This window comes from Notamacropus eugenii, chromosome 5, assembly GCF_028372415.1.
Source record: "Notamacropus eugenii isolate mMacEug1 chromosome 5, mMacEug1.pri_v2, whole genome shotgun sequence".
Lineage (NCBI taxonomy): Eukaryota > Metazoa > Chordata > Mammalia > Diprotodontia > Macropodidae > Notamacropus > Notamacropus eugenii.
This window is the reverse complement of record NC_092876.1, coordinates 444,653,954-444,678,529: the sequence shown is the minus strand read 5'-3', so window position 1 is coordinate 444,678,529 and position 24,576 is coordinate 444,653,954. Positions and strand designations below refer to the sequence as shown.

General features: G+C 37.6%; 1 protein-coding gene across 5 annotated transcripts in view; it reads right to left on the bottom strand.

The window, feature by feature from the left end:
• The window catches only part of LOC140507197 (uncharacterized), a 93,547-nt gene extending 70,155 nt beyond the window's left edge, over positions 1–23,392 (bottom strand). For 2 of the 5 annotated variants that reach the window (XM_072615211.1, XM_072615208.1), the window contains exons 1-3: positions 22,655–23,392; positions 20,956–21,090; positions 2,195–2,300 (exon numbers count right to left, since the gene is read on the bottom strand). In XM_072615211.1, coding sequence (XP_072471312.1) covers positions 2,195–2,300; positions 20,956–21,082 — 233 coding nt within the window. In that variant the 5' untranslated portion in view covers positions 21,083–21,090; positions 22,655–23,392. Of the gene's footprint in view, positions 1–2,194; positions 2,301–3,838; positions 3,908–20,955; positions 21,091–22,654 lie in introns of those variants that run through there. The other 3 variants (XM_072615209.1, XM_072615207.1, XM_072615210.1) reach the window with 3 other exon arrangements.
• Between the last annotated feature and the right edge of the window lie 1,184 nt (positions 23,393–24,576).

Below are 24,576 nucleotides of genomic sequence, written 5' to 3'. Positions count from 1 at the left end.
ACTATGTGCTCTCCTTTTCTTTTGTTGTTCTATTTTGTTTCCTCTTTCTCATGGTTCCTCTCATTAGTTTTAATTCTTCTTTACATCATGACTAATGTGAAAATATGTTTAATATGAATGTTTGAGTAGAGCCTATATCAGATTGCATGCTGTTCTGGGGATGGGATAGGAGGGGGAGGAAAAATGTAAAACTCAAAATCTTATGGAAGTGAATGTTAAAAAATAAAAATAAATTAATTTTAAAAACACTTTTCTAAAAAAAAGTGATCTTTTTTTTAAAATCACTGTGAGTAGAGATGGTATCTCTTTGCTCTATGTGGTTTCAAGGACATAATTAAAGCCCAATCAAATTCTCATTAATTTTCCATCATGAGAGGTAATTGGCCCAATCTCTACAATCAGTGACAGGGTTATTCTATACTCTCATTGAATTCCAGGACTATGGAAGCAACTCTAGCCAAAACAATGAGGTTCTATGGAGCCTTGTAATTAATTGATTAGCATATAAAGAGAGGTCTATTTTGACAGACCACTAAGAAATGTAATTGTTGGGATGATACCTCTCTCTACAATCCTTGTAGCAGGATTCATTCTACTTTAAAAGTTAACATTTGTCACCTCCTGTTGTAAATTTTTTCAGAAGATCATTTACAGAGATATTCATCCTCAGATTTTGGGGAGGGGAGGTCATACATCTGTACACACACTGTTCAAATGGTCTTTTACACATTGCACTTAGAGCACATTTTCTGTCACTTAACATGTGTATGTTACTGGAAAACTGAATAACTCATTGAAGCTACACATGCTTTAGACAACTATCAGTATAACTTGGTGTGAAGATAACCAAATTCAATGAAAAAGGGAATTTGGCAATATAGTATTTCCTGATATCAATGCAAGAAAACTTAGCTCATCACCATCACTAACTTTTTTCTCCTTTTAATTTTTTTTCTGATGCCTGTCTCAGGTGCATCTTTAGGTTTTTCCCTGCCTACCAAGCACTTCTTTTTAATCCTCCTATTAAGGAGTATGCCCCCCAGACCCTTAGGTGCTCAATGATATTGATTTCTTACCTAATGCAGTGTACTTAGGATGAGCTATATCCTGAATAGCCTGTCAATTATAAATATGTTGTGTCTGATGAAACACTGCAGGAGAATTCTCTTCTACTTAAAATGTATCTTAGGTTTATGAAGTCTTCTGAGCGCAGATTTCATGGAAGACACACGGAGTATCATCCTGAGTGAGATGGATAAAGAACTTAAGAGATTTGAGGAGGGACAATCTAGGAACAATCCTGTGATGCAAAGGGAATTGGGCTAAACTAAGTTCAGGCTCAGATGTAAAAAAATAAAATGTCTCTCTTAAAATATTAATTAAATAATGATTTTTAAAATTTCAATATTTTGAGCTCAATAGCCAACTTCCAGAGTGGTTTATTTTTGCTTTATTTTCTTTGAATGAACTCAGAAAATTTTCTTGAACATGTATGTTCTAGTAAGCATAATAATGAGATCTATTTCTGCTATGTATGGCAAACTCTCAGAGTCCTCATAGACCAGAGTACATAGATGTTGTTAATTTATTGGAAATTAATAAGGAATCATCCCCTAAACCAGATGCTTCACAGGGCTTCATTTGTACCACTATGTAGGCAGAAGTTGTTTCCTTTCTGGTCAACTGTTCTTGAATTGGCTCGTGGTTCAGGATCATGAACCTAATCATTTCCTAAGCCTTCCATCTTGATGTAGCTGTAACATATTCTTATTGAACACTCAGGGTACTTTGGGAATAAGGTGATCCAAAAGCTTTATGTTTCATGGAGTAACTGACAGTAAAAATGGCCTGAAAACTGATCATCATAAAAGTAGAGGCTTTTTTTGAAAGAGTTTTTAAAAAATGAAATGTGATAGGTTGTTATTTCCAATTATTATCATTGTACCAATGACCACTCAGTTTTGAATACTGATTACATTTTACCTTAGTTTTTTTAGTTTCTTTTTCAAATATACTTATAGAGATATTTTACTTTGGCTTTTGTGTTTTTGTAATTGTTGACTGATTTTAGCTTATTTTGAGTTTTTTACATGATGCATTTATAAATGGTTTAAAATGGTCTTATGTAATATGTATCTTGGGCTTCGGAACAAAGTTAGTTCTAATCAATCTAGAAGGTCAAACAGAAGCTCACCATTCATATTTTTCTTCTGTGCTTTCCTGAGCAATCAGTTCATTGATATTTTCCTCTCTTTTCTGTTCGTACTTGTTAATGACAGTGACACCAGCTTTACAATCATCTGCAATGATACCGAGTTTAAATTTTGATGTAAATAATCATTTAGAGAAAAATTGAAATATCATAAGGTTTTCTAAAGTAATTGGTTTCTGAAATATTATGTAGTGGATAAATGAAGGGAAAAATTTTCTACACTGGGAATCCCCTGTGCTGATACCTCTAACTAAAAGATTAAAACTAATAACAGGAAAGAATAGTTCATTAATTATCATAACTGTAAGTCTATGGTAGGTAATTCTCAATGGAAAAATGTGTGAAACCTAATACTTTTTATGTCAGCACTTTGTGAGTTATAGCAGTTATTAATAAGTCATAATTGTCCTCCAATTCCTATTCCTAGAATCCTATAAATAAGTTACTCTGGATGATCTACAAACATTTTCCTAATCTATCATCATTGTTCAGTCCTTTCAGTCATTTCCAACTCTGCATCACCCATTTTGGGGTTTTCTTGGCAAAGATAGTAGAGTGAGTTTCAATTTTCTTCTCCAGCCCATTTAACAGATGAGGAACCGAGGCAGACCAAGTAAAAATGCCTTTGTCTAGGGTCATACATCTAGTAAGAGTCTGAGGCTGGACTGGAACGTAAGAGAATGAGTCTTCCTGTTTCAAAGGCCAGTGTTCTATCCACTGGGCCACCTACCTGCCTTTCATCTTCAATAAAATCTATCATAGAAAGTTCAAATGTGAATCCCCGAATTGTTTAGAGCAATAAGAAATGTCAGGCAATTCCATAAGATAACTGGTCTTTGAGGAGTTATTGATTGTATGAATTAGTGGAGGAATATGTCACTGAATCTTCCTACACTGATACCGTGCTGTTGTGTTACCAAAAGAAAACCACCACCAGCACAAAAGCACTGCTCATCACTTAGCATAAGTATAAAGAAAAAAACGTTGACTCAATGAAAAGGGGAGCTGAAATCTAAAACTTTGTATGTAATTACTTTGTAACTCATAATCCATATAGATCAAGTATCTATAGATGCTTCAGGATGTTAAGGAATCATTGAAGAATAATGAAAAATCTTAGTCCTCAAGCAGCTTACGGTCTAGTTTCACAATGCTGTAAGTAATACTTTACTTGGCTAATCTACAAAAGTCTACTTAATCTGGACTGCCTCCCAACATAATCATTCACAGTGCCCTGGGGCTCCATTGCCTACTGAAAGTGAATTTTGCAAAAGGGAGCTCCGATGCTGAATGTTTTGGACACTGGTAGGAAAAGTAATTGAACAGCAGCAACTTATCTTTCAGCAATTCAGACAGGTTGTCCTGGCATAGCCAAGGGTGGCCTGTGGATATTCCAGTCCAAGATTCATCTCTTAGAAGCTAACGACGATGACGATTATTATTTTTGTGAGTTTTGAAGGATTTAATGTTGAAAACATTTTCTGGATTAGGATGCTACTGGCTGAGTTTTAGTAATGTTCCCATGACCATAGGTATGTGTGTATGTATAAATACACACATATAGACACATATCTATGTAGGTATATATGAAATCTGTACATATGAATATCATTTTAATAAACTCACCATTCTCCTTATTCAGGGAAATGTTTATATCTTTTTCCATCCTGTGTACACGGTTTTTTCACAGACCTTCTTTGAAATGGAAATAAGAATATTTAAACAGAAATTCTCATTATAAAATTTAATGAGAAAAGGACTCATTTTATAGTGATTCTGTATTACATCTTGAATGGCCCTTGAAAAGTAAGCAAGTTCATTTTGATTCAGCCAGGCTTTTACACTCCAAAATAAGTGTCACTTTTTCTATGTATATCATACGTTTCTCTATTTCTGTTCTCTATTTCTAGATTTCCTTGACGTTCGAGAAATTGAATGGATATGTATATAGGTGTATATATGTATATAGGTGTGCATGTATATATATAGAGAGAGACATATATATGTGTGTGTATATATATATACATACCTGTGTGTACATATATATGTATGTATACATATATATATGTGTGTGTATATATATATATATATACTGAAAATCAGCCCAGATTTTTAGAAATCTAGTCAAGTGGACAGTATAGAGATAGCCCAAGAACTATTCTTTACTATTTAAAAAAGTACAGCAACCAATGACAAGGTGTTTGTTTGTTTGTTTGTCTGCTGTCAGGTATCACTCCATCATAGAGGGGGGATAGCTTTAGATTTTTAGAGATATGCAGAATGGATATGATTTGCTAGAGCTATAAGACATGTCAGAAAATGTCCATCAAGTCTGATACCTTCATTGGATTCCTAAGACAACTGAAGCAGAGAAGTTAAGTGACTCCCCAAGAATAACACAGGGAGTAAATAAGGGTCTAACTGAGCCCCCAAAATAGTGGGCATCATTCCTAACTCTAACATATGTATTTGCTGCTTAAAATAATTGCTGTTGAATAAGTTCTTGAAGCTCTGTGTACTAGGCATCTATCAGTATAATTTGGTGAGAAGATTCCAATCATGCCTCTGTAAAAGGAGCTTTCTGATCTGGGCATTCTTCATATGGATGCAGTCTTACAACCCATCCAAATCCATTATCTTTTTTTTCTGACACGTTCTCTCAGACCTAGCCCTGTCTCCTCCCTTCCTGCCTGACAAGCCCTTCCCTTTGCTCAGGAGCACTTGGGCAGAAACCACTTCTTACCACTTTCCACCATGCCTACTTGGTGTCTCCCTGGTTATATCAGAGGTAGGAAATTAGACAGAGCTACCTGAACAAAGGTTTGTCCCTTCCTGTGTCCCTCCCCAGCTGCTATGAAGCTAACACAACTTTTCTGAGCTGTAGATCATGAGTCAAGAGAGCCTGGTGGTATACTGATCAAGGTGGTTCCAGGACTACTATTCATCCACTCACTTCTGCCTTACCCTGAAGAAGAAGGAGCCTATTTACTGCACTGCTGGTTCCCTTCCTTGGTTTTGATCCTAGGCTTTTCAGCTTGTCTACTACACTTCCTATATTGTAGCTACTTTAGAGAACAATTAGCAAGATGTATCTTCCCAGTGAGCTCACTACACAATTCTGAAAAGTCCTGGGGCTTCTGCTTCGTGATGCCTACCATCAGTTAATTAAGGAGGGCAGTTGCTCCAACCTGCATAAATAGAGAGAAGAGAAGGAAATAACCAAAATATATTCCCCAAATGATAGTAGAAACACAATTAATAGAATTGGAATCATAAAAAAAGAAACCTGAAACCTTGGAAAGCTTTATTCTGCCCTTCTGAAGAATGGTCAGAATTGTGAGCCACATCTTGAAGCTATAGCCGTACTCCAAGCCTTCCTTAAAGAAGGTGGCTCCTAGGGTCATTCTTTAACTTATGAAAGTATGACAGATACTTGAGTGGTCCTCCAAGCATTTTAAGTAGAGGAGATCTTGGCTACTTCACTAAACCCATCTGAGGGTCAGTAAAGTCATCTGTAAAATGAAGAGGGCTAAACTAGGTCATAGGTACGTTTAGTTGTTTCTGAATCTAATCATCTTATCAATAATGTCTCCATCCCTCTGTCAACATCTGTTTTCTTCTTCCTTCTTTCTTTGCTTCTCACAAAGACTTCTCACAAGGCCTCACAGGAACAGGACAAACTTAGAACAACGATGGATCTGATAGCATGTACATGTCGAGGCTCAGATCTTGTATCCTATGCTTACTTATATCATCTGTGTTACACTATGCATCATTTAACCACTTATCCTCGGGCTTCAGTGTGAAATGAGGGCGTTGTTCTTGGTGGCCAGGATTCTATAATTTCTAACGTAATTTCCATTAAAAGACCATAACACAATCAGAGTAATAATTCAGCGAGTACAAGCAAATCACATATTAAAATGCAGCCAAATCATGAAATAGTGAAGAAGTGATTCAAACAACAACTCGTAGAAACAATTAATAATGTTGTGAAAGATGATGATAATAATGAAATACCATATCAAAAATTTGAAAATGAAATCATTGGAATTCTCAGTGGAAAAACTGTCCTGAAATTGACGAAAGAGAAATACAGGGGGGTTAAGTGGATAGTGCATCAAAAAATGGAATATCAATAAGCAGGCTAACAAAACAAAACACACACTAAAGTTTATAAATAAGAGAAAGAATAATTTGAAAATAAAATATTTCAAAAATTGATTTAAAAAATGGAAAGCTGATCCTTCAAACTGTCAGAAAATTGCTAAATATTTGCTTAGCTAATCCGGTCAAAAGGTGGAAAATCAAATTAACATCATCTAAATTACAAAGTGAAACTGAATAAGAAGCAGGAACAGGAATACTGGAAACCACAAAATATTTCTACATAGTTTACTGCCAATAAAAATAAACTCAAAAGAGACAGATTACATACAACCTAAATTACTCTGATGAACATAATATCAAATAAAGAACGGAAATAATCTAAACTTAGGGAAAAAAACTGATCTATCTATAGAGAAAGTGTCAAAAATAAAATTTTCTATTCCACAGTCTCCTCTTCTCCAGATGATTTTTTTATGTGACAAATATAGTTCTTCCAGGTAACTTTAGGAATGATAAAGAAAACGAGCTGCAAAGTAATGCCATTCATATTGCTTCAAGTATATTAGATTAAATTCTAGAAAAGAAAAAGAACTATTGCATTTAAACCCAAAAATCACTGAACATGATTAATCTGGATACGTACCTGGTACACAATTGTATTCAACATTTGGAAAACAAGTTAAATAACAAAACATTCCAAAGTACAAGCATCCAAATGACACAATTATCTCAAAAAACCACTGAAATTTTTTCACAAAATGCAACTCTCAGGTACGATTTCTTTAAAAAAAAAAAACAATCCTGCAGAGTAAGAGGCATACAGTACTTCTTAACATGATAAAATAGTATTTAAAGAGTAGTTGGCAAACATAAAGAAAGCCTAGAAACTTTGCCAATAAATATGAGAGAAATGCCAAGGTAAAGTCGATGAGGTGCTAGAGTGCCTGTGCTTGGACCCCAATTTTAAAATCACATTTCTCTCTGTAATGCTAATGAGATTAAAGATCTTCCTCACCCATTAGTGGGCCTACACATTAAGGGGAGTCTGATTAGGGGAGATGTGAAGGAAAGCCCACACCTTTTGTTAATGAGGCACTGGTTCTCAAGGGTTATGATGCCCTCTGACTCTGGAAAATGTATAAATACTCTAAGGTGAAGTTTTACTTTGGGGCTTACTCATTGCAAGTGTTTGTTTGGCCAGATGAGACTCTGGGCAGCTGCTGAGGAGCCCCCCGCCTTTGAAATCCAGTTGTTGGTACTTCTCTCTCTGGTAACTATGTACTGTGGTCAGACAGTTATCTGTCTGTTGGAAGCCCTGTCTGTTGACTTATCTTTGTTTGTCTCTATTTTCTCTGATGTTTTCCCCTGAACTAAGTGAATGATATATGTGCTTGAGTAAAGTGATTGCTGACCCCTCGAAAGTTATCTTTCCTTTTAGAAAAGCATATCAAAGAATCTGTGATAGCAGGCCCTCCTGTGTATGTCAGGTCCTTGCTTATATACTCTCTAAAGGGGAAGCGAGGTGGTGCAGTGGATAGAGCACTCGTGAAGGAGTCAGGAGGACCTGAGTTCAAATCTCACTTCAGGCACTTGACACTCACTAGCTGTGTGACCTTGGGCAAGTCACTGAACCCCAATGGCCTCATCCTGGGTCATCTCCAGTTATCCTGATGAATATCTGGTCATTGGATTCAGATGGCTCTGGAGGAGAAGTGAGGCTGGTGACCTGCACAGCCCTCCCTCCCTCAAAACAAAGTCAAGTGCAAGTCATGTCATCACTTCTCTGATGATATGGTCTTCTTTGGCAACAAAGGATGAATACACACTTTGTCTAAAAATCACATTTCTCCCTAGCCTGTCCCTGGAAGTTTCTCTCTAGCCCAAGGACGCCTGCTCTAGCAAAATTTTTATCTCTTTTCCTGATTCAGTAGCCAGTTGCACCTTTTTTAGTTTGAACCAGCTATGTACTGGCTGAACTGGCTGTTTACTGGGTCATAAAGACATTTACTACTTACTTGCTTATCATATGTATCCTGGACTTAGACATGTGTATACTCCCTCATGTTTATCTTGTCTAGCAAGACATTGATGGGGAAACCTGGGTATTTCTCAGTAAGCCCTGACCATTAGTTGAGTTAGTGATGTTTCAGGCCTAAAACCACATATCCCTGTAACCCTATCTTGGGCTATATCCCAATGAACTCTGGGTAAAATACCTGCATAGTAGATGCTAAAAGTGCATGTTCCTTTAAGAACTAACTACTCCTTAACACTCCCTAATCCCAACCTGAATCACCTACTTAATATATTTGGCACATGTTTCAGAATACCCTGTATAAACTTTACCTGTTCCCCTTTCAAATCAAAAGTTCCCTAAGAACTCTTAACAATAAATCTTTAGTACCTTGACTTCAAGAATGCTTGAGTCTGCAAATTCAGTCCTGATGACCTTCCCCTGTACTCTGGTTTTTTGGGGGTCTCAGAATTCCTTCCTTTCTTCCAACCCTCCTCAAAACCTATCTAGTCATTCATCCATCCATCTATCCATCTACCTATCTATCTACCTATTACATAATTAGATACAAGCTAGTAATATAAAGGGAAGAGGAAGATGTTTTAAAAGTATTAGATGGGCAAAGGATAGAGGAAAAAACCTAAACCACTTTGTTAATGACTTTGTCTACTTGGAAAATTGTAGGCAAATCAGCAAAGAACCTAACTGAGGCAATGAGTAGTTTCATTAAGGTTATGTGGTACAAAAGAAATCTAGGAAGTCTGCCAATCAATCAACAAATATCTGTTAAATGCCTACTGATTTGTCAAGTACTCTGCTACTGTGTCAAGTTGCCAGGGCCAAGAAGGAAGATCCAAGACAATCCCTGCAGTCAAGGTGCTCAAAGATTAACAGGGGACACAATAGGCAAACAGTAGTGTATGAACCTGCTATAGGCAGAATGAAATTGAAGTTAATCAATAGGATGGCACTAGAAATAAAGAGGATAGTAAAGGGATCCTGTAGGACATGCCTTTAGCTGGACTTTGGAATCAGGGAGATCTGTAGGCAAAGATGAGTACCTTGTTTGAGGAACAGGGCATAGGTCTGTATCACTGGATGACAGAACATATGAGTGACAAGGGCTTGTGGATAGAATGGAGAATCAGGATGGAAGGAATCAGGAAAAGTATATGGGTGGTGGTAGATGAGCTACTGAAAGTCTTTCAATGACCAACAATATTCTATAATTAATCTTGGAGGTGAAAGGGAATCATTAGGGTTTGTGGAATAGAAATGAGGAAACATACACTCTGGAGGATTACTCTGAGAGCTAAATAAAGCATGAACTAAGGTAGGGAGAGACTTGTGACAGGTAGAACCACCAGCAGGCTATTACAGTAACAATGCTTCAGGTGATGAAGACCTGCTCTAGAGTTTGTGCAGTGTCAGAAAAGCAGAGGATATATAGAAATGATGTTACAAAGGGTAAATCAACAGGAAGACTTTGGCAGCTGATTGGATATGAGGGGCTGAAAGGGAATTAAGAGTGGAGGAAGGCAGCTAGGTTGAGATCCTGTGAAACTACAAGCAAGGTGGTGCCCTCAACAGTAAAAGAGTGAAGTAAGGAAGAGGTGATGATTGAGGAGAGGGCAAGGTTTGAAGGGAAAGAGAGGAGACAAAAATGAATTCTGTTTTGAAACTTTGAATTACTGACATCTATGGGACAAATGATAAATTAGAAAAAAGTAGCACATACCAAAAATTCCAAAATGACAACTGGAAGCAAAAAGGTCAACACAACTTCTTGGAAACCTAACACCTAAAAGACCACAGATCTCATTTTCTCTGTCCTTTCATCAGGATTGGTACTTTTTAACAATTCTGCCCACTCCTGCTCCCATGGAGAGGAAAAAACAGAAGCTTTATGATGTGAGTGACATGAAGCATTAGCTGTAGGGAGTGGGGCATGGGGCTCAATGAAAACCTGAATGTAATAAAGGCCCCTGAGCAATATTTAAATTTAAAATTTAAATTTTTTTTTAACTAATTGCTTCTGTAAGGTTTTAAAATACACAAGTGTTATTTTTTTCCCAGATGGTGTGGACTGGAGGTACTGGAACATTTTGGAAAGATAGTTGAAAAGGTTACTTGCTCTTTAGAGGGTAATATGCATAATCTAAGTCTTCCAAGTGCACATGGAAATAAAAATTCTCTAATATGTATAGATTATTTATACATAAATCACTTATCTATCAATGTTCTACTGTTATATGCTCAAAGCACTGAGAATTGAAAAGAGGGCATCCTCTCCATTCTGTCATCTGTAATTTTCCCCTCAACATCTATAAATGGATTCATATTGAGCATGAGTAAATATAAAAAGAGTGGGTCAATGAGTCAGTAAACATTAATGAAGTGCCTCTCCTGTCCAAGGTACCATAATAAACGCTGGGGCCAGAAAGGATGGCCCAATACCACCTCTGCTCTCAAGGAGTTCACAGACTATTAGGGAAGATAACATGTTAACAATTATGCATAAACAATCTATAACTAGGACAAAAGTTTAAGTAATTAAGAAATGGAAACTATTAGTAATAAAGGAGATTTTAGAAGGGTTTCTTCTAGAAAAGGTGTTTTCACGTTGTACTTGAAGGAAGTCAGGAAAAATTGAAGACAGAAATGAGAAGGGAGATTATACCAGGGATAAGGAGAGAACCAGGGAAAATGCCTCAGGTTGAAAGATGGAATATTTTGTGCAGCAGCAAAGAATGCGATGTCATTGGACCCCAGAAGAACAGCACAGGTTTGGGGTTAAGGGGCACCAGGTCCTGTTAGAAGCCTAGAAAGGGATGTGTGTGTGTGTGTGTGTGTGTGTGTGTGTGTGTGTGTGTGTGTGTGTGTAAGGTATGAGGGGAGTTTTAAAAGTTTTCAATACCAAAAATATTTAGTGAATCTTGGAGTTGAATAGGGAATCACTAGGGTGTGTTTGTTGTTGTTATTGTTGGTTTTTTTTTAATAGAAAGGGAGACAAAGAGAATCCACGTCTGAAGGATCACTTTAACAGCTGAGTGAAGAAAGTACTGGAGTGGGAAGAGATTGAGGCAGATAGAACAACCAGCAGTCCACTGCAGCAAAAACCCAGGCTTCAGAAGATGAAGGTCTCCTCTAAGGTACTGGCAGTGTGAGAAAAGGGGAGAAATTTTACAAATATAATGACAACAGATAGGCTCTGGCACTGATAGTATGGAGAGGGGAAAGAAGTACTGAGTATTTAAGGAAGACAACTATTTTGTTAGGTGGGATGACTAAACTGAAAGAAAACTTAGTAGGAAGGAATATTTTTTTGGGGGGGGGAGGAGAGCAGAGATAAGGATTTTAGTTTTGGATGTAGTCAACGTAAGATGTTTGTGGAACAATTAATGGTAAATTAGAAAAGCAGTACCTAAATGAAAAATTCAGAATGATATCTGGAAGAAAAGTTCACTACAATATCATCTCCAAAAGTTATCACTCAAAATTCTTAGAGAATACTACACCTTCTTAGCTATCCTCAGATCAGGACTGACACTCCTTAACTGGTCTGTCTACTCTCAAAACTGATGCTTTATGATGTCAGCAACACTTTACATTAGCTATTGAGAGTGGATTCAATGCATGTGGTATGGGACCCATCAGAGTTGTCCAGATTCAAAAATGTATAGTCTGTGTGTATAAAGATTCTTTTTCTTATAAATAAATTCATAAAAAGGAAAATAAAAACATAGTATTTCTTTAAATACATGAAAAATCAAAAGATAATACTTTTTTAAAAAACAAGGCTAACATATATTTTGCATGACTTCATATGTATATTGGACATTGTAATTCCTGCCTTCTCAATGAGAGCATGAGAGAATTTGAAACTGGAAAAGAAATACAAATTTTAATTTTAAAAAAGGTGTCCTTGCTTATCTCTATTGATGCAGTAAACTTTTCCTTTAGCTGTATCTGAGAGCATGAGCACAACTGTTACTTTATCGAATTCATCTGGTGCATAATAGAAAAAAAATTAAAACCCCAGCCTCATTCTCAACTGGGTACTCAGGAGGAAGCTATTAAACTGAAATAAATAATGCCTGTGTTATACATTTTCTTTTTCAAAAATGGAGAAAGAAAACAACACTCTACCACAATATTTTTATGAGTCCAATACAATCCTAATGCTTAAAGCTAGAGCACTTAAGTTTTTTAACTATATGATCTGGGGTAAACAAGTAACAACTTATCTGGGATTCAGTTTGCTAATACATAAACTGGGGGTCTTGAGCTAAATGTCCTCTGAGGACCTTTCTAGCTCTCACTGAATGTATAATCCAATTGTAACAATGACTAATGTGTGTAGGTCAGGGAAGTTGCATATTGTTCCTCCTCCTATGGTTCTCCTGAACCTCTTAAAGTGGAGGGGTTTGAAGATGTTAAGTATCAGGGAGCAGAGCCAAGATGGTGGAGTAGAAAGATACACATACACTAGCTCTTACCCCACAGCCCATAAAATACCTGTAAAGAAGAACTCAACAAATTCTAGAGCAGCAGAAGCCACAGAACAACAGAGTGGAGGAGATTTCTAGCCCAGACCTGAAAGAACGATGGGAAAGGTCTGTCACATGGGACGCAGAGCCCAGCCCAGCCTTGGCCATGCTGCACTGAGAGGAGCAGATCTGAGTAGGCTTCAGGGACAGAATCTCCAACAGCAGCACAGATCCCTCAACCCACAGGTGCCAAAGGTCAGTGAGAAGGGAACTGGGTGTCCCCATAACTCAGGCCTCCTCAGGTGGCAGCAGTAGAGGCAGCAATGGATGTGGGCTCCCAAAGCAGGCAGTAGCCCTCATCCATTGTTGAAGGTCTCATCATAAACCCCCTGAGGGAACTGAACCCTGTGTGGTGGCCCTGCCCCCACCTGAGCAGCTGATCCTAATCTCACACTGAAGAGTGGTCCTGTCCCCACCTAAAGCCCCTGAGGGGTTGGAGCAGCTCATCTGAATCTCAGCCCCAGTGCTTGCTTGGCGGAATTGGAGGTGAGGTGGTTGTGGAGAGGAAACTCGGAAGTCAAGTAACTGGCTGGGAAAACACCCAAAAAAAGGGGAAAAGAAATAAAACCATAGAAGGTTACTGTCTTGGGGAAGAGGTGTCTTCCCCCATCCTTTCAGGTGAGGAAGAACAAAGCATACTGTCAGAGGAAGTCAAGGCCTCTGCCTCCAGGTCCTCCAAAGGGAACTTAAATTGGGCTCAGGCAATAGAAGATCTTAAAAAGCAAGTTAGCAGCTTACTAAAGGAAAACAAAAAAAAATGCTGAGGAAAATAACAGCTTTAAAGAGAGGCTAACTCATTTCGAAAAAGAGGTCCAAAAAGCCAATGAGGAGAAGGAGGCTTTAAAAAGCAGAATTAGCCAAATGGAGGAGAAGGTTCAAAAGCTCGCTGAACAAAATAATTCATTGAAAGAGAGAATTGAGACCAGGGAAATGAATAACTATGAGATAAACCAAGCAGTTAGTAAACAAAACCAAAAGTTTGAAAAAATAGAAGATTATGTGAAACATCTCATTGGAAAAACAACTGACCTGGAAAATAGATCCCAGAGAAACAATTTAAAAATTATGGGACTACCTGAAAACCATGATCAAAAAAAGAGCCTAGACATTACCTTCCATGAAATTATCAAGGAAAACTGTCCTGATATTCTAGAACCAGAGGACAAAATAAATATTGAAAGAATCCACCAATCACTTCCTGAAAGCGACCTGAACAGAGAAACTCCTAAGAATATTGTGGCCAAATTTCAGAGTTGCCAGGTCAAGGAGAAAATATTGCAAGCAGCTAGAAAGAAAAAATTTGAGTGTTGTGGAAATACAATCAGTATAAGACAGGATCTGGCATCTTCAACATTTAGGGATCAAAGGGCCTGGAATGGGATATTCCAGAGGTTAAAGGAACTGGAATTGAAACCAATAATCACCTACCCAGCAAGTCTGAGTATAATACTTCAAGGGAATAAATGGTCATTCAATGATATAGAGGACTTTCAATCATTCATATTGAGGAAAAGAGCAGATCTGTATAGAAAATTTGACTTTACAATACAAGAATCAAGAGAAGCGTGAACAGGTAAACAGGAAAGAAAAATCATAAAAGACTCTCTAAAGCTGAACTGTTTACATTATTACATAGAAAGAAAATATTTATAACTCTTGAACCTTTTCTTAGTATTTGGGTAGATGGAGAGATTATACATACACACACACACACACATACACATATATAGACAGAGAGTACGGGGTGTGTTGAATCAGAAGAGATGATATCCAGACACACACAAAAATAAAATAAAATAAAAATTAAGGGGTGAAGGAGAAAAATACCAGGAAGAGGAAGGGAGAAATGGAACAGGGCAAGCTATAACTCATAAAAGAGTTAAGAAAAATCTTGTTCAATGGAGGAGAAAAGGGAAAAGGGAAGAGGGGAAAAATGAAGCTACTCTCTTCACATGTGGCTGAAAGAGGGCATAACATGCTCACTAAGTTTGATATGAAAATTTGTATCACACCACAGGAAAGTAGGGGAGGAGGCAACAAGTAGGGTGAAGGGAATGATAGAAGGGAGGGCAAATAGGAGAAAGGAGTTACTAGAAATAAACACTTTTGAGAAGGGACAAGGTCAATTGTGTGGGGGGAAAGTAAGAGGGGATAGAGCAGGACAGAGGGCAATTTAATTAGTATTACACAACATGATTATTATAGAAGTCTTTTGCAAAATGACACACATTTAGTCTGTATTGAATTGCTTGCCTTCTCAGTGGGATGGGGGGGGAAGGAGAGAAGTTGGAATTCAAAGTATTAGCAACAAATGTTGAGAATTTTTATTGCATATAATTGGGAAATAAGAAATACAGGGAATGGTGTATAGAAATTTATCCTGCCCTACAAGAAAAGAGAAAAGATGGGGATAAGGGAAGGGTGGGGTGTGATAGAAGGGAGAGTATATTGAGGGAAGGAGTAATCAGAATGCAAGGTATTAGGAAGCGGGGAGAGGGGAGTGAGGGGGAGAAAAATTGGATGTTACAAAGTGAGGTAAAAGCAAATAGTATTAAAACAATTGCCTGAATTAATTACTGAGAATAAATCAATGACATCTTTAATTTGGGGAAAAGAATTTTAGTCTAAATTTCCTACAGGAAGGTAACCTCAGGTAAAATTTGGCATTGATGGAAAAGTTAAGGTTTTAATGGTAAATTTGATTTTATGATTGCTATTTAATCAGGAACTAGAACATGTATAGAAAGGCATGTAAGCCACTTAAGACTTGCCTCAAAAGATGTTCCTTAGCCAAAGTGAAATTATAATCATATTTGAAACCTGGTTATTGGAACTTGCCATCTTTAGATGCTACGGGACTATTAAGTGACTGTCCTTCTGAGTCTAACTCCAGTTATGGGAAGCAAGAAAGGCGGTCTGAGCCTCCAATCCATGATGCCAGTAAGCCTGTGAGATGCTGCTATGAACTGCAAAAGGTGATCTCATGGGAAGGGAAGGAGAGTGGCTGTTCAGCCTGGGCTGAGGTAGGATTCTCCTGACTCAATTTCCCCACTAACACCTGGCAGACTTTAAGCCTGACTGAATGCAAGTGGACAATCTAATCCTGCCTGGAAGTGACATGAAGTTTGGGAGATATTGTATCCCTGCAATGTCCCTACTCTTGGTGACAATTTCCTATAGTCAAAAGATTTGTAAGCTTGATATCAGTTCTATTAAATTATAGATTATTGGTAGGGGAACATCAGAGGTTAAGTCTAAAATTAATCTATTAAGCATCGGACTTTAGACCAACAACAATAAGTTAGGGTGCTTTAATTCTTAGTAATACTGTGGAGATAATTAGGTCAAGAGCTTGTGAAGTTAGCAACATAAATATTATTTGTGTCTCAGCTGGTTAATGTTTAAGAAAAAATTCTTTTGTGGTCCATATTGTAAGTGCTTTAAAAAGAAGTATCACATGACCAAAAGTTTGAATTGTTTTATCTGTTATAAACTGTGTTAAAAATGAAAAATAAAATTAAAAAAAAAAAAGAAGTTAAGTATCTGCCTTTGACTCAAGCCCCTGCCAATAATGTTTCCTACATCAATCTTAGGTTTCCCCCTAGACCCCGTGTTCTATTAGTCACTTAGATGAGTTTGTACAGAGTGATATTTATTTCAAATGTCAAACATGCCAGCATTCTCCCCAGTTTCTTTCGGGTATCATCTTATCAGTTCAGGCTCTGGGAAGGAGAGAGAGATTTTGCTTAACACTGTTTCTGTATAGCCTAGTTCCACAAAGTTCCAAGTACAAAGCCTCCCTTGGGTTTTATTCCTGTCACCCTAGCTTCCCAGGGTTTTCTGCTTAAAGTGGCTACTACAGCCTGGAATCCTGAGTCAAAGTTCTCCATGATTAGAACTACCTAGTAAGTTGCAATTCCTTTACTTCTGCCTAGAAATGAAAAGAGACCATCTAAATAAAGTAACACCCCAAGTCCAGCATTACATAGCATACATAACCACATGAAAGAATGCTGCAAATTGCTAAGAATGAAAGAAATGCAACACAAACCATACGTATTCACATCTTCGTGTTCCCATGACTCCAGATAGTTATACTGTGGCAGTTATATAAGGACTCCACTGGGGGAGAGAGAAAGCAAGGAGGTAGAAATCATTTGTGGAAATCATTATTGCTATCAATAAATCTTTGCCCCTTGAGCTTGGAATCACAACTCTATGAACATTTTGCCCTTAAACAAGTCCATGAACCTCTGTCTGGCTTCAGTGGCCTCATTAGCAAAGAAAGGGGTTCAGGAACAGAGGAACTCTAAACTTTATGGACATTCCTGACCAGTCTAAATTTTTTGATCTATGAGTTTAACCTCAGCATCTGTAAATCAATTTATGGTAAATTTTAACAAGTAGGTAAACACCAGATCAATCAATCAGCTTTTTCTAGTTTCTGTTACATTTTTTCTACAAAAATCATCACCTCATATGTATACATCCTCCATCTTATTCCATCCCCCACTTATTCTATTTTCTCCTTTAACTCTTTCCCTTTTCACAAGTGTTTGCTTCTGACTAACCCCTTACCCCAATCTGTCCTCCCTTCTATCACCCCCCCCCAATCCTTTTCCCCTTTACTTTCCTGTAGGGAAAGATACCCAGTTGAGTGTATGTTATTCTCTCCTTAAGCCAAATCTGATGGGAGTGAGGTTCACTCATTCCCTCTCACCTCCCCACCCCACTTCTCCTCTATTGTGAAACCTTTTTCATGCCTCTTTTATGTGAGATAATTTACCTTTCTCTTTCTCCCAATATATTCCTTTCTCACCCCTTAATTTTATTTTTTTACATATCATCCCTACCTATTCAACTCACCCTGTGCCCTCTGTCTACATGTATATAACCCCTCCAACTACCCTAATACTGAGAAAAGTCTCAAGAGTTGCAAATATTATCTTTCCATGTAGGAATGTAAACAGTTCAATTTTAGTAAGTCCCTTATGATTTCTCTTTCCTGTTTACCTTTTCATGCTTTTTTTGATTCTTGTATTTGAAAGTAAAATTTTCTATTCAGCTCTGGTCTTTTCATCAAGAATGCTTGAAAATCCTCTATTTCATTGAATGACCATTTGTTCCCCTGAAGTAATTTCAGTTTTACTGGGTAAGTGATTCTTGGTTTTAATCCTAGATCCTCTCACCTCCAAAATATCATATTCCAAACATTTCAATTCTTTAATGTAGAAGCTGCTAGATCTTGTGCTATCCTGATTGTGTTTCCACAATACCTGAATTATTTCTTTCCAGCTGCTTGCAATATTTTCTCCTTGACCAAGGAACTCTGGAATTTGGCTACAATATTCCTAAGAGTTTTCCTTTGGGTATCTCTTTGGAGAGGCAACTGGTGGATTCTTTCAATTTCTATTTTACCCTCTGGTTCTAGAAAATCAGGCAAGTTTTTAAAATAATTTCTTGAAAGATGATGTCTATGCTCTTTTGTTGATCATGGCATTCAGGTAGTCCAATAAGTTTTAAATATCTCTCCTGGATCTATTTTCCGGGTCAGTGGTTTTTCCAATGATATATTTCAGTCTATTTTTTCATTCTTTTATGTCTGTTTTATAATTGCTTGATTTCTCATGAAGTCATTAGCTTTCATTTGCTCCATTCCAATTTTGAAGGTATTATTTTCTTCAATGAGCTTTTGAACCTCCTTTTCCATTTGGTTAATTCTGCTTTTTAAAGCATTCTTCTCCTCACTGGATTTTTGGCCCTCTTTTGCCAGTTGAGTTAGCCTATTTTTAAAGGTATTATTTTCTTCAGCATTTGTTGGGGTCTCCTTTACCAAGCTGTTGACTTGCTTTTCATGATTTTCTTGCATCTCTCTTATTTCTCATTGCTCAGAGTTTTCATTTTAGGATCTCTTTCAGGAGGTGGAGTCTTTCAATGACTATTTTATCTTCCATTTCTAGGATATCAGGGCAGTTTTCCTTGATAATTTACGGAAAGATGCTGTTCAGGCTCTCTCTCTGACCTTGGCCTTCAGGCAGTCCAATAATTCTTAAATTACCTTTCTTGGATGCTTTTCCTAGGTCTGTTGTTTTTCTATTGAGTAATTTTACATTTTCTGCCATATTTTCATAATTTTGATTTTGATTCTTGATGTCTCATAGTCATCAGCTTCCACATGCTCAATTCTAATTTTTAAGGAATTGTTTTTCTCAGTTAACTTTTTTATCTCCTTTTCCATTTGGTCAATTCTACTCTTCAAGGAGTTGCTTTCTTCAGTCAGTTTTTGTGCTTCATTTTCCAAACTGCTGGCTCTTTTCATAATCTACTTCATAACTCATTTTATTTCCCAATTTTTCTTTTACCTCTCTTTCTCATTTTTAGATCACATTTTAACTTTTCCGAGATGATTTTGGGGACTTGAGACCATTTCACATTCCTTTTTGAGACTTAATATGTAGGCATTTTGACATCATTGTCCACTTCTGAGATTGTGTTTTGATCTTCGCTATCATGATAGTAGCTTTCTATGGTCAGGGCTCTCTTCTGTTTCTTACTCATTTTTCCAGTCTATTTTGTGACTTTCAAAGTAGAACTCTGCTTCTGGACACTAACCCAAGCTTCTTATGTTAGGAGCCAGAGGCTTGGTCATTGGCTTTCTATGCCAGGGTCTCATGTACTCATGCACTGGGGGTGGCTAGTCCCATCTGTTGTGCTGGGGTGCTCAGACTTTGCCTTCTACAATGAGGCTGGAGGCTTCACTGCTAGCCTTCAGAGGAAGAACTGAGCAGACTCAGCTGCCAATCTGTTCTGTGACTAAGAGCCTGCTGTGGCCTGTCCAGACACCTTCTGTGCTGGGCTGTGCTCCCCTTTTACTCAAGTGAGACAGACATTTCCTGAAGTCCTTCTATGTTACCTTGAACTGGAAAATTGTTTCACTCTGTCTTCTTGTGGGTTCTGTCACCACAGAATCTATTTAAGAGGCCTGATTTAACACTGTTTCCAAGGAAGAAAGCTCAAGCAACTTCCAGGTTTCTCTCCACCATCCTGGTTTCACCAAAACTCTATTGTAGCTTTTATTGGAACTGGTGACAATATCAGTCATGGAAGGACTGAAGAAAAACTTGCCCATGAAGTCACAGGGGAATAAACCAGAGGGTGAACAGCAAATTTACCACACAGATGTATAAAAATTAGCTTTCTGTTGAGCACAAAGTATAAAAGATCATTTGAACAACTTGTGTACAGAAGTATGAAATGCAAACCCTCCCCTCCACAGCCCTCAAAATTTGAGAGTATATATCTCTGTAAATGATCTTCTGGAAAAACTTTACAACATGAGGTAACATTAAAAATATTATTAGCTCTTAAAATAGAATTAACCCTGCTATAAGGACTATAGAGAGATGTATCATCCCAACAATTAAATTTTTTAGTAGTAAGTCAAAACAAGCTTCTGTCTGTAAGGTCATCCATTAATTAATTAAATTCCATGGAACTTCATTGTTTTGACTAGAGTTGTTCCCATTGTCCTAGAGTTCAGTAATACAGAATAACCATGGCCCTACTTTGAAAATTGGATCAATTACATGTAATGAAGGAAGGCTAACAAGAATCTGATTGGGCTTTAATTATGCTCTTGGAACAACAGGGAGTAAAGAGATGCCATCTCTACCCACAGTGTGTTAACAGTCATAAAAGAAGATGTGTTCTCTTAGAAAAGGGTTTTTTATAAAATTTAAATATACTGATAAATATCATGGCATAAAAGGTCACAGATTTAGCCGCTGTCAATAGAAATATCTGTTATCTAATTATACTTCCTACATGTCTGTGTTCAAGAAACATTTCTAAGTTCCTTCAAAGACTCAAAAAAAAAAAAAAACTCCAAAATTACTCTCTAAGTTTACTCCTTAGGTGGCAAGACTATGCTTGAAAGAAATGTTCTGTTATCACTACCTGAACATGAGAGAAAGTTTAGGCCAATAACCCATTCAGGATTGTCCCCAGCCTTGTAATAAAGGACAGGCTTGAAAGGTAGAAAAAGGCAAGGATATACTTGAAACACTCACCCTGCAGTGAGAAAAACAGATTTGTGATGGTGATGGGACATGCTGATTGCATGGGAATGAGAATTCTTCCCAGACTGAAAAACTTCTTTACCAATGAAGTTGAAGTTTGGGTATCTTGTTGCACCATGATAATGCCTAAAACACAGAGAATTTCAATGATTTATCCAGCGTTCCACAAGCAAATAAGCATGCTAGGGTCAGGAATGCTTATTGTTTTTTGAACCTCAGAGGTGGGCACTTACCCTGGGTAACTCTAGGGGCTGTCATTAAAGTTTTTGGACTTCAGAATCCAATGGTGGGGCGGAGTACAAACATGATGGACACTTTCTGACATCCTTTCCAACTCTGTCCTACAATTTCCATATTTCTTTCTATTCAAATCCAATGTTCTCCCCACTCTTTGACAAGGTTTTACTTAGCAACAGAAAACAACCTCTTTTATTGCTTTTTGTTTATGGTAGATGGGCCTTCTTGGCCTATCACTATATTGTAAAGTTCTGTGGATTGCTAAAAATACCAACTTTTTTTGACAATGCTCACAATCTAAGGCAATATCTCAAAAGTATAGAACATCTACAATTGGAGATCATACATACGACATATTTTGAGAAAGTAGAAATTATTGGGGAGACACAGGGACTGACTCTACCCAAACTAATTGTACTCCTTCTCTAGGGGCCTTCCAGAGTTGACATTAATGCCAAAATAATGCCATTTGGATATGCTGACTTTCTATTTCAGTAAAATCTCTGATGAGAATACAGGAGACTAGTGAACAAGGACCCGAGGATCCCTCTGATTGGGTCCTGGTGAATTTTTTAAAACTCATTTCCATATTTCCCACCTTTCATAACACCAGAGTCACTTGAGCAATGTTGAGACTCATACTGAAAGGAAACATTCTTGCCAACATCAGAGAAATCTAACATTTTCAAAATGACATATTTAGGATGCCTCCTTGTAAATGAGTCAATATGTAACTCTAGTTTGAAACTAAGTTGTGTATCTTCAGCAAGAATGGACTGGAACATGAAAAGGTCATGCTTTGCTACAGCAAGGAAACCCTCTGCAGTTCCTCAAGTACTGTTACATTATCCCTGTTTAGCAACAGTATCCAAAAGTATGCAACATTGTGTCCTTAAAAAAAATTTTTTTAAATATGTCAACTGCTGGCTAATACAATGCAATTAATTTCGCTTTAAACTCCTAAGGCAGCAACCAATTCAAGAATCTCAATAGTAATTGATAATCCTTTAATACAACTGGAACCTCCATAAGAGCCAGAGCCTGAACTAATCAACCAGAGACCCAGATATACTTTCTTTGCTCTCTGAGTAAATAAACTCAGAGAATGCCTCTTCCTGGGTCATCATGGCAGCATTCTTCTGTTAATGAATACCAAGGACAAAGGGTCTTAACTGGAGGCACTACCTCCAGTAGTGGAACTTTCCTCATCTTCATATTTTAAGGACACATACTATGCTACGTCATGTTGGTGGATACTTGGTCAGCTCTCTTATACTGTATTTACCACCTACTTAATTAACCACGGTGTGGTTAAACACCTGCGGAGACCATCAGTCTGACAGATGGGCATTCTGAGATTGGGATGGTCGGTCAGACTTCCGAAAACGTAACCTGCCCATGGAGACCTAGACTGGGCCTATTGCCTACGTTCTCCCGGGTCATCATGTCTTACAAAGCTCCTCCCGCACTCTCCAGCAAACGCCGTCCTTCCGCTGCTGCCGCAGAGCCAGCCCCCAACGCTTCCTTCTCTTAAATTACTACAAAAACTGAGTCTGGCGGCCTTTGGTGAGGAGAGATTCATTCATGAAGGGGGACAGCTGAAGAACTGTCCCTCTGACGGAGGATGAGCCCCACAAAGGGAGCGGAGGGGCGCTCGGGCCTCGCCACCCCCCAGCCCTGGCGAGGGCTGGGGTTTGAAAGGGAGACTGGTCTAACGCCTTGAGGAGGACGGGAACCTCACCGGGCCCAGCGCCCCCTCCCCGCCCTATAGGACAACTGGCACCTCGCTCATGCGCAGCTGAGGAAGGCAGAGGGAGAGCGGCCAGAAAAGTGCTGCGACGTCAGGCGACGTCTGGTGACGTCAAGCAACGTAAGGAAACACAGACAATGTAAGGAAACATCAGGCAACGTCCAGAGCGTCTGCACAGCCCAGCCCCAGCCCCGCCTTCTCCCTCTGACTGATGGGGAGAAGGAACCTTGGCGGAGCTGGGCCAGGCACCTTCCGCAGTTATTAAAATAGTCCAGGGCAAAGTGGTTTTTTGACCTCATGCATACCAAGTTTTAGATAGATAGATAGGTAGATAGAGGTACAGATGTGGATATTGATATATATTGATATATGTATATAGACAGATAATTGGGGACACTTAGTTGTGTGTCTAGAAAGTAACATCATGGTTATGCACAATTATAATATTTATTTTTAAAACATGTTAGTCAGATTTTCACTTCACATTATTTTCTGCCCTTTATATCTTTTTTTTTTTTAATCCTATAGAAACTTTTTTAATGTTAACATGTTTGAAAGAATTTTAAAGAAACAAGGGAAACTGTTGGTGCGTGCCTTTTAAAAAATATTTCAATAGAAAAAACACAAAATATTAAAACCATATTTTTAATATGATAGAGTAACATTGTAACCTTTGGTTATGGTTTATTCACTTTCATTTCTAAATTGCCTTGGCTATTTTTGTATTTTCTGATTTGAAGTGCTTTGGCCAAGTATTTACTTGCTGAATAAAATATATTAAAAATTATCAAGTTTCCCTCCCCCAAAGTGTTATGTTTTTATGTACTTTAATATAATGTTTTCACCTTGAGTCCTGCTGAAGTTGTAGAAAACCATCTAGCTTTTCTTTCTCTGTTGTTTTATAATCTTAAATTTTCATTTAATAGTTCTTTCTATCAGACAGGAGTACACGTCAGATTAATAAGTCATATTTTACATAGTGCCTTTTCAATCTCACATTGAAGGCAATGCTACAATTTTTGTCAGTGACTAGTTTAGGGGTAGGCAAGGTAAGCAACCTAGGGAGTAACATCAGGGATAAAGGAGAATTCAGGCTTCAAGGGGTATTTTTAAAATTCATATAAATTCATATAAAATTAATATAAATACATAGTTAATGTCATAAAAATTTTCAGATTAAGCTGTGTTCTCCAGTTTATTTTCAGGGGTAATGGACAACATTTTCTTTCTAGAATGGACATTTTTCTTTTTCACTGAAGATTATTATATAAGTTAGATGTGAAAACTTTTAAACGGGGAACTAGTTTAATATACTAGAAGGAGCCAGGCCATAAAGATCACTTTAGGGGAATAAAGACAACAGTTTAGTAGTCATCCAACAAATGAAATTATGTTCTTAGGCACTTTATGATCTTTTAAGTGTTGTCTGATTAAATCATGTTTTGTTTAATTGTAGTTCTTAAGTATATTTTGATTCTTTCAAAACTGGTAATCCATGCATGAATTATTAGAGTATTCAGTTCACAAAAAAATGCATTCCTCATTTATTTGGAATCAAAATGAGCTTACTTGTAAATTGACATTTCAATCTATAAGTCATTTGATGCCAGCCTATAGAGCATAAA